This window comes from Biomphalaria glabrata, chromosome 17 (genome assembly GCF_947242115.1).
Source record: "Biomphalaria glabrata chromosome 17, xgBioGlab47.1, whole genome shotgun sequence".
NCBI lineage: Eukaryota > Metazoa > Mollusca > Gastropoda > Planorbidae > Biomphalaria > Biomphalaria glabrata.
In genome coordinates this window covers 26,430,386-26,448,194 of record NC_074727.1, presented here as the reverse complement: position 1 = coordinate 26,448,194, position 17,809 = coordinate 26,430,386, and the positions used below count along the sequence as shown (strand labels likewise).

General features: G+C 36.1%; 1 protein-coding gene across 2 annotated transcripts in view; it reads right to left on the bottom strand.

Moving 5' to 3' along the window:
- LOC106069749 (uncharacterized) overlaps positions 1 to 17,809 on the bottom strand; it is a 52,667-nt gene that overhangs the window by 2,621 nt on the left and 32,237 nt on the right. For both annotated transcript variants that reach the window (XM_056015904.1, XM_056015905.1), the window contains one exon: positions 13,935 to 14,083. In XM_056015904.1, the coding sequence (XP_055871879.1) occupies positions 13,935 to 14,083 (149 nt within the window). The remainder of the gene's footprint in view (positions 1 to 13,934; positions 14,084 to 17,809) is intronic.

Here is a 17,809-nt window from a genome sequence, read left to right as displayed (position 1 = left end):
ACAAAGGAACGGGAATATCCGATACAGTTTGGGGTCAGTAGCGCTGCAGAAATTGTCTAGTAGATTTGTGCGTCGCACTTGGAACTCTAAGACCAGCTAAAGCAAACAAGAAATCCCTTCTACCGGCTTCAAGTGGGCGGCGAGTTCCTCCTTTCCGCCACCCTGTCTGATGGGGAGTGAGACTCGGGGTTAAACTTGAGTTTGATTTTGCGTTCACTTCCATTGGACATGGGCACTCCGGACTCGCGGACTAGAGACGCGGCAGAAGGCCGAACCACTGGGACCCCCCATCATGTTCTTTTAATCTACCAGGCTAACCGTGCGGAACACGCCATTTATGTAACGGCCCCTTGAGGGAAGGCGCCTGGACGTTGACAGATCGCTGCGGGAGCTCTTTTACATCCCCGCACAGTGCAATGAAGATACTCTTGTACTCTCTAAGGCACTCCCGCTGGAGCCTTGTTTTGATATCCATTTGACCTAGTCGTCCCCTCTCACGACCGTTTCCACCCGGGCGCCACGATGAGGCAGGGCAGAAAGCCCGTGGCAGGCTCTGCCAGGATGTAGCACAGTGTGCAGCAATCTGCCTAAGGGTCACCAGCTCCTGATTTTTCCTCAGGGTTGTCTCCCGAAGCCTTTCTCGCGTTCGGTAATAACCGAAGGGTAGCGGGGGTTTTGATTCAGAGATTTCCTTCTCCTAGATGGGTAGTCAACAAGGCTGGTTTAGGCGCCAGTTGCTCGCCTTTGTCCCTTCTCCTGTTAGAAATAACAGTTCCGCCGGGCTCAGTATCTGAACTACACGTAAAGGCCAGGAGTTGGACTGATTGTCGGAGGCTATTGCAGGAACAGAAACTTGGCTACATCCTGAAATTTATAATGCAGAAATTTTCAATAGTAATTATGAAATTTTAGAAAAGATAGGGCTGATAATCATGGAGGAGTTCTTTTAGCAATAAAAAACACTCTTATAGCAGAAGAAATTACCTTACCTAACTCAAAAAATATAGAATCAACATTTTGTAAAATTAATACCACCTCGATATCCCTAATGATAGGCAGCATTTACAGACCACCTAATTCTAGTTTAGAATACATGCAGGAACTATGTAATCAGATTACTACACTTAAAGAGACAAAGAAAAATGCAGTTTTTTGGATTATGGGTGATTTCAACCTACCTGATATAAATTGGAAAACACTAACCATAGATAAACACCAAAACTTTAAGGACATAAATGAGCTTTTCATAGAAACTGTACACAACCTAAGTTTAGATCAAATCATTAAAAAGCCAACTAGATTAAACAACACATTAGATCTCTTCTTAACCAACAGACCTGGATTAGTAGTTGATTATGATATTATCCCTGGTCTATCAGACCATGAGATCATAAAAATGCACAGTCAGATAAAAGCAGTAGCCAATACAAAACCCAAAAGAAAAATCTTACTCTGGAATAAATGTAACCTAAAACAACTACACCAAGCTGCATTAAACTTTTAACAAACATTCTTATTAAAAAAAGACATTAACCAACCAGTCGATGACCTCTGGAATTTTATTAAAAACCATCTTAAAAGCATTATAGAAAATCATATACCAACTAAATACTCGTTAAACAAAAGAAATAAATGCTGGTTTAATAATAGACTAAAGAAGCTTTGTAAACAGAAGGAAAACCTATATAGAAAATTTAAAGAAACTAATGCAGAAAGAGTTTACAAAAAGTATATAAAAATTAAACACTTAACCCAAAAAGTAAGCAGACAGCTGCAGAGTGAATACATAAACAATGTAATATCTAAAGATAACAACAAAAACCTATGGTCATACATTAAGTCTAAGAAAATGGAAACAACAGGCATAGCGCCATTAAAAGATGAACATAACATAATACATAATGATAATGAAACTAAAGCAAACATCCTAAACAAATAATTAGCATCAGCATTCTCAGCCCCAGGAGACAAAGACATATTACTAAATTTGAACCAAGTAGACAACATAGAAAATATAGTAGTACAAGAAAATGGAATTCAAAAACTATTAGCCAACACCAAACCAAATAAAGCGTCTGGACCTGATGGTATTCCAGCTAGATTACTCAAAGAACTAAGCAATGAGCTAGCCCCAGTGTTCAAAATACTCTTTCAGGCTTCACTTAACCAGGGCAGAGTACCAAAGGACTGGAAAGAAGCTAATGTCACCCCCCTATTTAAAAAAAGAGAAAAATCTGACCCAGGAAACTACAGACCAGTATCACTTACCAGCATCACATGTAAAATCCTAGAACACATAATATGTAGCAACATCATAAACCACTTAGACAAACATAATAACCTCACACCATACCAACATGGCTTTAGGAAATATAGATCATGTGAAACACAACTAATAGGACTAATTGATGATTTTTCAAAAGGTTTAGATAATAGTGAACAAATAGATGCTATCTTACTAGATTTTTCTAAGGCTTTTGACAAAGTTCATCACCATAGTTTGCTTAAAAAATTAAAGTGTTTCGACATTAATGGTCCATTGCATCAGTGGATTAAAGATTTTCTGATAGGGAGAGAACAAACTGTAATAATAAATGGCTCTAAATCAACACCGATAACAGTAAACTCAGGTGTACCTCAAGGAACAGTCTTGGGTCCACTACTATTTTTAATTTACATAAATGATTTACCAAATTGCATTACTTCAGGAACAAAAGTCAGATTATTTGCAGACGATTGCATAATATATAGAACAATAAAAACAACACAAGACACAGATATTTTACAAAGAGAATTAGATGAATTACAAAAATGGGAATCAAATTGGAGCAAGTCTTTCCACCCAGAAAAATGTCAGTTGTTAAGAGTAACAAAAAAACTAAAACTAATTCCACTTATCTTATTCATGGCAAACCAGTAACACAGACTAAAAACGCAAAATACATAGGTGTTATAATAAATAAAAAACTATCATGGAATCCACATATTGATGAAACTACAAAAAAATCAAACAAACCATTAGGATTTATTAAAAGAAATTTTTTATAAATCAAATAAGAACATAAAACTAAAATGTTATTTAACCTTGGTTAGGCCAATAATAAAATATGCATCCTCCGTTTGGGACCCCTCAACTCAAGAAAACATTAAGAAACTGGAACAGACACAAAATAGAGCTGTGAGATTCATAACAAACGAATATTCACATTTGACTAGAGTAACACCTTTAGTAAAATCACTAAATTTAGAAAGCCTTCAGGACAGAAGGCTCAAAAGTAAAGTAGCAATCATACATAAAACACTGAACCATAATCTTCAAATACAAAAACAAAATTTAATAAAATACTCTGAAAGACACAAAGATAAAGGCAAATTCCTCGTCCCATATGCTAGGACAAATTTGTACAAATACTCCTTCTTCCCTAGTGCTATTAGAGCATGGAATGGGTTGCCTGAGCTAGCCAGGAAAACCAGTGACTTGGCAGAATTTAAGTCATTGGTTAATATGCATGACTAAATGCATGACGCGTAGGACGTAATCATCTTCTTTTTTGAAGTAACGTCTGTATTATATAAGATAAGATAAGATTCCAGACTACAGAGTACATTCTAAGTTGCGCAATTTCTAAAAGTTAAAGAATGAATACATTGAAAAAGATGTTCTATTCTAGAAAATATAATACAATACAGGCTGATTGTCACGATGTGTAGGTTGATACATTCAAGTGCCAGATGACTAGGAAGTTTTTCAGGCTGATTGTCACGATTTGTAGGTTGATACGTTCAAGTGCCAGATGACAAAGATGTTTTTCAGGCCTATTGATATGTTGATATGTTTCAGTGCCAGATGACAAAGATGTTTTTCAGGCTGATTGTCACGATTTGTAGGTTGATACGTTCAAGTGCCAGATGACAAATGTTTTTCAGGCCTATTGCCATGATGTCACGTGAGAAACATCTTTGTCATCTGGCACTTAAACGTAGGTATGGCGAGAGTGTATGTTAGTTTGATATTTTGGTATGATAGTTATATCCCCCTGTATATGTATTCCGAGATAGTGAATGTGAACAGTCTTGCACGTGTTGTGAACTGAATGGTTAAGTCTTCGTTGAATGTAAGAGAGAGTGTGTTAAGCGAGCCACAGGAACCAAGTCAAGTCAAAACATACAAATACTGACAGTCACGATGTGTAGGTTGATAAATTTCAGTGCCAGATGACAAAGATGTTTTTCAGGCTGATTGTCACGATGTGTAGGTTGCTACGTTCATGTGCCAGATGACAAAGATGTTTCTTTGGATGATTGTCACGATGTGTAGGTTGATATGTTTCAGTGCCAGATGACAAATATGTTTTTCAGGCTGATTGTCACGTTGTGTTGTTTGATATGTTTACTTGATATTATGATGAGATTGTTTTGATCAGACAATTCATATCTGATGTTCAATATCAATCATATAGTTCTCTCCTTTAAACAAATGACATAACACTCAAAGAATATCGTGATCCTAATACAATAAAAACAAAGCCTTTATTCTGGAACTAACAATCACATTAGTAACAAACACACTTTATAAATGTACCATACAATTTAATGAAACACATTTACTACCGTCGTTGAAGTCCCCAAACTATGTACGTCCTCCCGACTTTTGGAACCAACCCATTTCTCTTTTCTAAACCACACCTTTTAAAAAACGTTATCACTACAAGATGCTTGCGTTCCATTATGGACATTCGGTGGCAGGACGCACTAGAAATAAGGATGTCCTTGCAAACTCCGGTATGGACAGTATAGAAGCATGCTGGGTAGGGCACGTATGGTGACGAATGTATGCCAGTCTTTTTTAGTGATCTGAACGGTGGTCGACGTAACGGACTTGCCTCAAGGAAACGATTTAAAGACCATATTAGGCGCCGATTTGCTTTAACTTACATACAAGAGAGACCTTGCTGCAGGTGGCTTCGGAACGAGACAGCTGGAGATCACTCACAAAGGCCGCGGGATACACATTTGATACCCAAAAAATCCACTGCCGAAGACAGACGTAGAAGGCGAAAAGAAAATCTAAATCGACCACCGGCGGACAAAGGTTATGTCTGCGCTAGATGTGGCAAAATATGTAGGTTGCAGCTGTGGCTGCGTAGTCAGGGGAAAAAACCCATTCGCCATTAATCTTCGGACTCGAAGACAAGCCTAATAATACTTTTATTAGTACGACTGATTCGAAATTGAGGGCTCAAGCCTCCTTAGGCCAATACGTTAACCACTTAGCCAGCTGATGAGCTTATTCATAGCTATCTATTTGTTAGTTTGAAACGATGACCTAATTCTCTACACAATATATAAGATGTATTCATTTTATACCGCCAGATCTGTTCAGAACAATTTCTTTTCCCTTGTTCGATACCAAACAAAATATTTAATGGGCTTTGTTGCTGAACATAAAAATTATATATGTGTCAGACGTGAATAGCCCAATTTTTCAGTAAAAGAAATTACAAAAGTCATTTCTCTATAGAATAAGTTACGAAGGCTATATAAAATACAACTACAGACCTATATATACTACAATAAATATAGGTTTTTGATTTCCAGTTACGATTTATTTAGGTAGGTGCTGTTTTACTATTACATACCAAGTATTAGAGTTTAGAAAAACGCAGGTTCGTTTTTTATGCAACGCTATTAGCTAACACCGCATATCATCTCTCCATTAGTATATTTAGATCTATAATCTAATTCTAGTCTAGATCTCTATATATAAAAATCGAATAGATCTAGTAATAGTATAGATTCTATCTTGAGACTAGATTGCCGAGTCTAGCCTATGCTATGTCTATTGTCAGTTTTTATTAGAAAAAAGTCTAGATATTACTAAAGACTAAAGTTTATTAATTATTAGATATAGACATAGGACATAGATCTAATAGTACTGTAATACATTTACTATACTCTATACTTAATCTACAAGACTAGAGATCTATCCATAGATCTATCTATAGTCTAGTCAATCTAGATCTATACAATATTCATTATAATACTTTTACTTATAATGACTTATTTGATAAGTTAGTACTTAGACTTAGATCTATTATAGTTTATTAATAGATTTACTTTTCAATGCCTAGACCTAATAATAAAAGTGCGAATGATGTCTAATGACTGATTATTTTAATTTTGTTATAGTAATAGGCCTACTAGATCTAGGATTAGACTCTACCTAAATCTAGTCTAAAATAATGACTGTCTAAGACTCTAGATGATTGAGCCTTTCAAATAGAGGTGTTGTTAATAATACGGCATGTCGGCTGAAAGTAAGCTATATACGAAGTATACATATATAAAGTGCTTTTTTTTTTGTATAAACAAATAGGTGCCGATACTGAGTGATAGATTGCCTAACTTTCAACTACTAATAAATTAATAATTAACGTTGAAATACAAAAAAAGTAATAAATTTTCTCGACATTGAAAAAAGGTGCCGGTACCCCGTACCGGTGCGTACCGTCAAAAAAAAATGTACATCTCAATCTTCTTTCATTTAATTTTTTTTTTGCGGGGTTATTGCTACTTAACACATTGATACCGGTGTGACAGGTTAGCGAAAGTGACGTGTGTTTGGCGTGTTTAATGTCTAGGGGATGATTAATTTTGACGTTATCACACACCTACCTATCAGCATATAAATCGGGAGCAGGGTTAAGCGAGACAAGCAATGAAAGAGAGATACAAAGTTAAAAATTGAAGAATATTTATTTACATAAATATTTACATAGAAAAATAAAAAGGGGAGGGTTTGCATCTATCTCTAATCAATACTATATGTAATCATCACTCTTGCACTTAATAAGAGAGTATGTCACTTTGTCTTCTGAACTTAGCTGGTTGTCCTGCTTGGGTCGCAGCTGGCTGTGTCCTGACTTGAGGTTCTGCAGCTGGAGGTGGCGCTCTAGCGGGTAGAGGGACGCCGGTGATACAGTTCTTTTGGAGTCTCAATAAAGTTCTAATATCTGTAGTGGGCGCAGTCGGGCGGGTGGCCGGCTACCGTGGGCACACGTGTACTGCGGGCAGAGCTGATCTGCCGTGGGCAGCGTAGTTAACAGGATAAGTCCAGTGCGTTGCGGAGGGTTTGGCGTTGTTATGACGTCTCGTACAGACTCTGAGTCTATAGGGATGTCGTACCTAATAAGTTGACTGGTGGGCTGTCGAATAGGCAGGCAAGTAGAGCCGATAGCGCCAAGTATTAGAGTTGAGTAGATCCACGTGGGCAGTAGATGATACTCAATAGCAAATAGGCAGGTTATTCAAACAAATAGTTGAGTAGATCTCAGCAGGCAGGAGATGATACTCAATAACAAGTAGGCAGTAGTGCAGTGCTGAATAGCACTAAGTACGAAGGCAATAGGCAATAGTGCAGTGCTGAATAGCACTAAGTACAAAGGCAAACACCTGAGGGAGGCTGCGGATAAATAAAGACAAGTTAGGACATGTCTCTCATGCATCTTATTGATGTCCTCGACCGACTGAGGTGCATTCGTCAGATTGGAAAATTGGTTTTGAGCACAATCAGGAGATGATGACAAATGAGATTCGGAAAACAGATGGCTGATAGGAGCAATATAAAAATGTACATAAACGGGGGAAATAATAATCTTAAATAAACAATACAAGTTGGAAGAGAAAAAGGGGGGGGGGGAGAAATGGATGGTGGTCAGCGACCATGACGCTATTCTTTACACATGGCCGTCGGCCATAAACAAAGGAGCGAGCTTGAATGGGGAGAGCGTCCGTTCAAGGGGCGTAACTCTCGTCAAAGTAGCATGATTAAAGGGGAGATAATTCATATATCTTTTCCAAATGCAGTCTTCGTGCGCTAGAAAAATTATCAAGGCGGTCAGCCGAGATAGAGGAAATACAATAAGATGTACAAATATATACATGTTGCAACAACGATCAATTGAGCAACGTAGCATTAATAGATTAAGGCAATACATAAATAAATAAATATGCCATGTTTCTGTTTTCTACTTACGACAGTGAGAAATACACAATGCACTAATTAAATATAAATGAAATAATAAAATACACATGATAATATCCAGTGAGAAATATTCACAAAGTAATTAAGTGGAACTGTGATTAAGTTCGGATTACCACCAGGTATTCCTCTAAGAGTAGTAATGTATGAAATAGTCCAGACTCGATTGCCAGCGATAGAGAAATGAGAGGATCTGGTTTGACTTAGTCTACCTTATAAAGGTCCGGGAGAGATGGGCGGAAGCAGGAAATGCGACATACCAAAGATTATCTCTCGCTTGGGTGAAGTCCGACAAGAGTCGCACCTTGGAGTGTCACGAGGCGTGTTGACCCGAGTAATCTCTTTGATCAAAGAGAGACGTTGGAGAGGGGGGGGGGAAGAAAGATATCCACCCAAGGTGGTGTCAACTGCGACCGTAAGACATCCGGTGGGAAAGACCAAAGAGGCCGTGTGTATATCTTTCCCCGATCAAGGGGAGATAAGTGAAAGGACGCGGCCTGGCTATCTCCAAGGTGGTAGACTAAGTGTAGCCTGAAGAGGAAAAGGTGGGGCGGGTGAAGAAATTGGGGATAGAACGGGGAAATAATTAAAATAAAATAAATAAATAATAATTAATGCTGTGATAAAATTGAGTGACTCTGACAGCAAGCTTTTGACTTGTAACAACCGGATCGATTCATATAGGGCCTAAGTATACAAGTAGGATCTCGAGCATTGGATAAATTTATTTTTTTAAATACAAAGTTTTATAGAAGAGGCAATATATTAGTTGTTTGAAGTTTGTAGCTTCTTAAATTCAGGCTAAAAAATATCGAAGCCTACATTTTTACACTCATTGCTAAACAATTAGAAGAGATGGACTTACTTATAGTGTAGCTTGTGTACATTTGGAAAAACACAAACTCTCTTTGTAATCTTATCAGTTAGACTTTCAAAACTATTAAAAATATATAATGAAATTGCTAATGATGTTTAATGACTGATTATTTTTATTTGTTTATAGTAATAGGCTTACTAGATCTAGGTCTAGACTCTACTTAAATATAGTCTAAAATAATGACTGTCTAAGACTCTAAATGATTGAGACTTTCACAAATAGGTGTTGTTAATAATACAGCATGTCAGCTGAAAGTAAGCTATATACAAAGTATACATATATAAAGTGCTTTTTTTTTTTTTTAAAACGATAGCATAATAATGTCAGTTTAATTTTAAAAGAGAACTGAAAAATACAAAGATATTTAGGGAAAAAAGCGACTTCCGGCCCAATACTTTTTAATCAAAGAAACGAAACGGACTAGTCCAACATAGCCCATTACCAATAATTAATTAACTAATTAAACTGACATTATTATGCTATAATTTTAAGTGTACCTGATAGAGAAAAAAATTCTGCACAAAAATACGGTTAGTTGGGGTATAACGGCTATAAAAAGAAAAGACCTGAAACTAGCGCGTGAAACTATACATTTACAGTACTTTATTTGATGAGTATTTTACCCAAGATCTGTGTTGTTTTTTTAGGACTAGCTTATTTCATGCACCCGGCATTTTCCGATACACAATTTCATACACAAAATAATTGTTTAAAAAAATTGTAGTGATTTTAAACTTTAAATGATTACTTAAAAAGGTGTTACTCTAATCAATGTTGAATATTATTTTGTTATGAATGTCACTGTTTATTTTGTGTCTGTTCTAGTTTCTTAAATTTTTCTTGAGTAAAGGGGTCGTTTTTCTCCTAATGGGTATACCTGATTTTTCCAAGCAGCCTTTGTAAAATATTGGTCCTAAATTATGCTATGTTTATAAACGAAAAATCGCATGGCTGCATTATAATGAATGTACGTGTTAGTTCAATATATTTTATATTACTAGGTAACTATAAATAACCACATAAATAGACGTAAGTTTATTTTTTTTTTCTGTTAGATAAAGTCATATGGCAAATTTTTGTTTATATCCTAATTCTAAAAAGGAATATTAGTAGAATTATACAGTAATGAGTGTCAAAATGTAGGCTTCGATATTTTTAGCCTGAATTTAAGAAGTTACAAACTTCAAACAACTAATATATTGCCTCTTCCATTAAACTTTGTACTTAAAAAATAAATTTATCCAATGCTCGAAATCCTGTTGTATACTTAGGCCCTATTTAAATCGATCCGGTATCAATGTATTAAGTAGCAATAACCCCGCAAAAAAAAAATAAATGAAAGAAGATTGAGATATACATATATTTTTTTGTGACGGTAAATTGTTAATTTATTATTAGTTGAAAGTTAGGCAATCTATCACTGAGTACCGGAGCCTCTTTTTTACTTTTACAAAAAAAAAAAAAGCACTTTATATACTTTCAGATTTAGTAGGCCTATTATTATAAAAAAATAAAATAATAATCAGTCATTATAGACATCATTCGCAATTTTATTATTAGGTCTAGGCATTGAAAAGTAAATCTATTAATAAACTATAATAGATCTAAGTCTAAGTACTAACTTATCAAATAAGTCATTATAAGTAGAAGTATTATAATGAATATTGTATAGATCTAGATTGACTAGACTATAGATAGATCTATAGATAGATCTCTAGTTTAGTAGTTTGAAGTATAGAGTATAGTAAACGTATCACAGTATTATTAGATCTATGTCTTATGTCTATATCTAATAAATAAAAAACTTTAGTCTTTATTAATATCTAGACTTTTTTCTAATAAAAACTGACCATAGACATAGCATAGGCTAGACTCGGCAATCTAGTCTCAAGATAGAATCTATACTATTACTAGATCTATTCGATTTTTATATATAGATCTAGACTAGAATTACATTATAGATCTAAATATACTAATGGAGAGATGATAATAGGTGTTAGCTAATAGCGTTGCACAAGAAACAAACCTGGGTTTTTCTAAACTATAATACTTGGTATGTAATAGTAAAAACAGCACCTACCTAAATAAATCGTAACATTTCGGGGGGGGGGGGTTTGAACCCCAAGAACACCCCCCCCGGCTACGCCCATGCTTCAGAGTCACTAGAGTATTATTACAGAGAACTTCTCTCTGTCTTTACGTTTAACTAAATGTTCACGCAGGACTTTCGTAGATGCTTTCAATGTATGCAGGAAGACAGGATTGTAATCATTGACCTACTTCATTGTTTCGATATCTACACAGGAACATTTCCATATCAACAACTGTTACTATAATAGGTCAACACAAACTTATTCATCCAGAGGCGCGGTGGCTAAGCGATAAAGCTTCCGAATCGGAGGTACCGGGTTTGAGACTGGTATGCGATGAAATTAAAAGCTTGTGTTATATTTTTTTTGTAGCATGACGAACACAAGGGTAAAGGCAATTGAAATAAGCGCTCTTCGTCTTTTGACTGGATGAATAATTTTAAAAAGTAAAGAAAAGTTCCCCTTTCAGACCTTGCGATCTATAGGGAAGATGATGTAAAGGTCAACTGTTTCTGTCTCCCACGGTTAACGAGGGTGTCATGTGGCCAGCACAAAGACCAGCCGCCTTTACTTTTTCCCAAACTAATGTCAGGTACCCATTAAAGTTGGGTGAACTCAGAGGCGCCCAAAGATCCCGAAATTATAACAGTTGTTCACTCGTCACTAAATAGCGGATTATGCTACGCCGCGGGTCGGCTAGTAATAATAATAATAATCTTTATTATCCATATAAACATTTGTCTTACGATTTGTGCATTACACCAAACTAAACATGATAATTATAGAAAACGAAACTTATACATTCACACCAGACTCACTCATAATTTACATGTGAAATGTTGATATCATATCGTTAACTTTTATTGAGTGATTTGATCGCCAGGGGAACTTTTTGTGTCTTTGCTATCGGTGTCTTGTATCTCTTTTGTGATGGTAAAATCACAAAATCCTGACTCAAAGGGTGATTTTTAATTTTAGAATCTATTCAGCTTTCTTTTGAATTAAATCAAGAATGCGGGCTAGAGAAAACAGAAGCAATGAGACAAAGCCGTTAGCAAAGCCAAGAAGGCGGGCCTGAGAAGACAGTAGCAATGAGACAGACCCGTTAGCAAAGCCAAGAAGGTGGGCCAGAGAAGACAGGAGCAATGAGACAGACCCGTTAGCAAAGCCAAGAAGGTGGGCCAGAGAAGACAGGAGCAATGAGACAGACCCGTTAGCAAAGCCAAGAAGGCGGGCCAGAGAAGACAGGAGCAATGAGACAGAGCCGTTAGCAAAGCCAAGAAGGCGGGCCAGAGAAGACAGGAGCAATGAGACAGAGCCGTTAGCAAAGCCAAGAAGGTGGACCAGAGAAGCGCAAGGGGACAAACAAAGCAGGCAGCAATGAGAGACCTGTTAGCAAACCAAGTGGGTTAGAGAGTCGATGTGCGTGGTGTCCCGCATGGTTGGGTAAAGTAGAGAATTATATATATACAGATTAAGGATTTGTATTTATTCTCTTCTCTTATCTTATGTAATACAGACGTTACATCAAAAAGAAGATAATTACGTCCTACGTGTCATACATTTAGTGATGCATATTAACTAATGACATAAATTCTGCCAAATCACTGATTTTCCTGGCTAACTCAGGCAACTCATTCCATGCTGTAATAGCATTAGGTAAGAAGGAGCTTTTTGTACAAATTGGTCCTAGCATATATATTGAATGTGGCATGTGCCTTTATCTTTGTGTCTTCCTGAGTATTTTATTAGGTTTTGTATTTGGATTATGGTTCAGTGTTTAATGTATAATTGCTACTTTACTTTTGAGTCTTCTATCCTGAAGGCTTTCTAAATTTAGTGATTTTACTAAAGATGTTACTCTAGTCAAATGTGAATATTCGTTTGTTATGAATCTCACTGCTCTATTTTGTGTCTGTTCCAGTTTCTTAATATTTTCTTGAGTTGAGGGATCCCAAACAGAGGATGCATATTTCTATTATTGGCCTAACCAAAGTTAAATAACATTTTAGTTTTATGTTCTTATTTGAATTATAGAAATTTCTTCTAATAAACCCTAATGCTTTAATTTTTGGTATAGTTTCATCAATATGGGGATTCAATGACAGTTTTTCATTTATTATAACACCTAAGTATTTTGCGTTTTTAGTCTTACTTGTTTGCCATGAATAAGATAAGTGGAATTAATTTGTTTTAGTTTTTTGTTTCTCTTAATAACTGACATTTTTCTGGGTGGAAAGACATGCTCCAATTTGATTCCCATTTCTGTAATTCATCTAATTCTCTTTGTAAAATATCTGTGTCTTGTGTTGTTTTTATTGTTCTATATTTTATGCAATCGTCTGCAAATAATCTGACTTTTGTTCCTGAACTAATGAAATTTGGTAAATCGTTTGTGTAAATTAAAAATAGTAGTGGACCTAAGACTGTTCCTTGAGGTACACCTGAATTTACTTTATTGGTATTGATTTAGAGCCATTTATTATTACAGTTTGTTCTCTCCCTATCAGAAAATCCTTAATCTACTCATGCAATGGACCATCAATGCCAAATCTATTTGCTCACTATTATCTAAACCTTTTGAAAAATCATCAATTAGTCCTATTAGTTGTGTTTCACATGATCTATATTTCCTGAAGCCATGTGGGTATTGAATAAGGACATTATGTTTGTCTAAGTGGTTTATCATGTTGCTACATATTGTGTGTTCTAGGATTTTACATGTGATGCTGGTTAGTGATACTGGTCTGTAGTTTCCTGGGTCAGGGTTTTCTCCTTTTTTAAAAACGGGGGGGGGGGATGAATCTACTAAACTATTTGTAATCTTTAATGTGTTATATCTACAACGCTATCTACTTCAAACTTATATTGATCTCAAAACTAGAGAGTTATTCAGGCTTTAGTCGAAGTGTAGCTTCTTATTCACCTTCGTAATCAATTTTACCATCTTTGTTTGTATCAGCAACTTGGATCATAGCATTAATCTCTGCCTCTGACAGGACCTCTCCAAGGGAAGTTAATACCTGGCTCAGTTCCTTGGCATCTATGAACTTGTCATTATTCTTATCTAGAAGGCTTCAAGAGAAAATGTAAAATGAAATAAAAAGTTGTTGCAATCTTGACATTTTCATTGAAGCAATATAAGAAAACATCAAGAATGTTCTAACGTTTACCAACAAAACAGATAAAGAAAACTTAGAAGTAGAATTGAGACAGACTCGCTGGGTTGTATGATAAACTGCTAGGTAAGAACGAATTTATTTTTTTTTTCTGAGACACTTTGAGCGATGTCTAAGGAACTGGACAAACAGGAAACAAAGGTTTTTCTTCTTAAAGTCATTGTACACAATGAGTTTGAAATGTGCACTTCCGATGTAACAAAGTGTTCCTCTCGTGATGTCATTTTCGTTTACAACTCTTGTCATTGAAAGATGAAAAGATAGTTCCCAATTGAACAATTCGTAAGCACGTTTTTGTGTTTATTCAGTTTCATGTTCAGAACCGACTGTTCACTCCACCTGAAGTGCAATAAGAGCTAAACCAATTAGTGTCTATGGTAAACATGCTAAAACAATGTCTTGGGCTTGTTTGTTTTTAGTTTGAGACAGTAATCACTACTGTTCGACAAAATACGCTGACGCTGCTTCATTTTATAATCATACATGCATCATTATGTTCTCTAACATAGACTTTTGACTTGACTTGGAAAGACCCGTTTTCTAATGCCCCTCCCCGACACACACACTCACGCATACTTTTCCCACTAATGTAAACACTTTAACTTTCCACCAACTCCCCCCGTTCCCGCTGTCATCCTGCCCACAACAAGTTCTACGTACAATCTCTTGTCATCTTGTCAATTTAATATTGAAATATTCAATATATTGTTAGACACCTTATTTATAGTTTAGTTATTTAGCGACGCACCAAAAGAAGACGCATATTGAACGGGACTAGTGACGTTTGGGATATATTGGGTTAGAGACCGGAAAATCAGTTAGCGATATAATCCTCTAGGGTAACGACGTGTTTAGTGACAGAGACTTTTACTGTGGCCTTTTCTTAGAATAAATACATGTTGCATTGTTCTTCAGCGTTGACTACATCTCTTTACTAGTTAAAACTGATGTGTTTGTTTTGTCTGGATTGTTGATCGACTACACGGAATACACCCGAACAATAACACCCAAACGCTTGCAGAGTAATTGGTTGAAATTCAACAGTCATCCATAGTTGACCTCAAGACAGCCTGAACAAGCAACATCACAGTGGCGACCACGAACCTCAAAGCCGAACCTCGAACCGGACCTCGAAGCTGAAAGTTTACTCAGGTGAGGGTCGTGCACTCGAAGATATAAAGTTTCATCGGAGTACGGCTGAACACAGCATCATCGCAGTGTGACTTTGTTTCAAGCCAAGTCGTCAGTTTTACATACAGTCGTCGCCTGCTTGATCGTACGTTCAACGAGCCGTTAACTCAGGGTGACCTTCGTCAGGACAGTGATCATCGCAACGTCTGGTCTACTCAACGAGTATATTATCAACGCCTGATCTTCGTATGCTGAATCGACCTACAGCCAGAGGAACCGTTCATTCATAACGGGTGAGAGTTTGTCAGTGAACCTGTTGGACATATTTTTTCTTCGCTTGAGAAAACAGTCGTAGGAGCCACATAGTCGTATCAAGTTTTACCTCGTCAGTTTTGAGAAGGACAGTTTGCCCGCTGTCAGAAGTATTGTGAGTACTACAAGTTTGGTAGATAAATAAATCGCTCTGTCGTCTTACCCTTTGAGAGATTCTTGTGGAGCAGTTTGCTCATTGAACCGGTTGCTTGCCACTTTTATAACGGTCACTGCGTTTAACCTTTGGAAGGTTAGTGAAGTCGTATTTGTCGTTGCTGGACATTGATATAGTTATTTGCCAGTAGTCGTCTACGCAAATCAAGTCATCGCCAGGAGAACCGTTAACCTATTAGTCAGTAACTGTGTACACAAAGTCGTTGGAACTACACATACGGTCATCAACAGTCGTCGAAGAAACTGAAACATTTTGCTGTGGCATATCAAGACATCTGGGGCATTACGTGGGATACTCGACACGGATTGTATCCACTGGTAGCACCGGAGAACAGAGTCAGAACTGGAAGAGAAGCAGTGGAATTTGTTGTAGATCTATCATATTCGAGAATCCGAACAAAGGGGATCTTTCTTATCAAAAGCTAAGTGCCATTTTTCTTATTAGTATATGTTTAGATTGCCCTTAGAAATAGATTTTGTCTAAATTTGGTACGTTAGCCTGACTAAAATCAGGTGGTGCGCCTTAAAACCCGTCGGGGTAAAAGACGTAATTTAGATGAAAAGCTATATAAACTATATTATACGTTTAAGATAGTGATTGTTTTGTTTGTGTAAACGTCATATCCGTTGTTGCTTGGTTACTTCGTGACGTTATTAATGTGTGCCATATTGTCATATCCCAACCCATAGCGATAGTCTCATTTAATTATTTCATTTGTGTATATTATTTTATATTATTTATTTTTATTAATTTGATTAGATCTGTATTTTTTTCACTTGATGATAGAAAGTACAGGTAGGATTCTTTTATTGTGAATCAGACTAAAATACATTTTAGTTTGAGCGGTTAAAATCAAATATGATTTTGCCATGAGAATAATGCCGAAACTGGCATAGTAGTCAAACATTGTCGTCTGGCTAATATTAGATCCACAAATTTTTGTACATTTCGTTGGTACATCTACTGATCTAGACTCTAATTTTGAATATTAATTGGAAAGATGAATGAAGGTAGTAAATTCTAGATGTATATATCTTGTTAAAGATATATTTGACATTGTATGAACATATTTATTTCATATGCTTAAATAGAACCATAATTTCTGGATTGGATCTAGACTATTTTATCTACTCTAGACTGTCTACTGTCTTAGAGTCTACTCTAGACACTTTAGTTTAGTCACATCAAATTTTAAAATTGATCATAGTTATTCATACTAATAGTCATAGTGCTCTTGATAACTGTAGATCTAAATCTAATACTATTATATATACTATAATATACGAAATTTAAATTTGTGTGATACTACTATTACTAGATTTAATATACAGATCTGAATATAACTCAGACTAGATTTACACATTTACTGAATCTATAGAGACATAACACTTAAAACTGGTATAAAAAGTGTGTAAAAACTTAAATATAAAATAAGTTTAAAGTATAGCCATAACCAATATAGGCTAAGTAAAAATATATATAAAAAATAAAATACAATGGCTACATCATCATATGTGGACCTTAAGGTTAAGGAAACAGCTATGCAGGATGGAAAGGCCATGGAGTTAAAAGGAAAGGACTTAGCAGCTTATGTACAGCAAGTTGTGAGGGAAGAAATGGAACGGAAAGATAAAATAAGAAAAGAAAAAGAAGAGATAGAAAGACAAGAAGAACGTCAAAGACAAGAGATAGAGAGACAGAAAGAAGAAAAAAGACAAGAGATAGAGAGACAGAAAGAAGAAAAAAGACAAGAGATAGAGAGACAAGATAGGATCAGAAAGGAAGAATATGAGAAGCAAAAAGAGGACCAAGAAAGGCAGAGAGAGCATGAAGCTAAAATGGAGAAGATGAGATTGGATGCAGCACAAGCCAGAGCTCAAACTGAACAGACAACTCAAGGAAATAACACAAATAACTCAAATAATTCTACCACACAAAGGGACAACCCTAATTCACAAACATGGCTAAAGAGAAAGATACAAAGTTTTGATGAACAGAAGGATG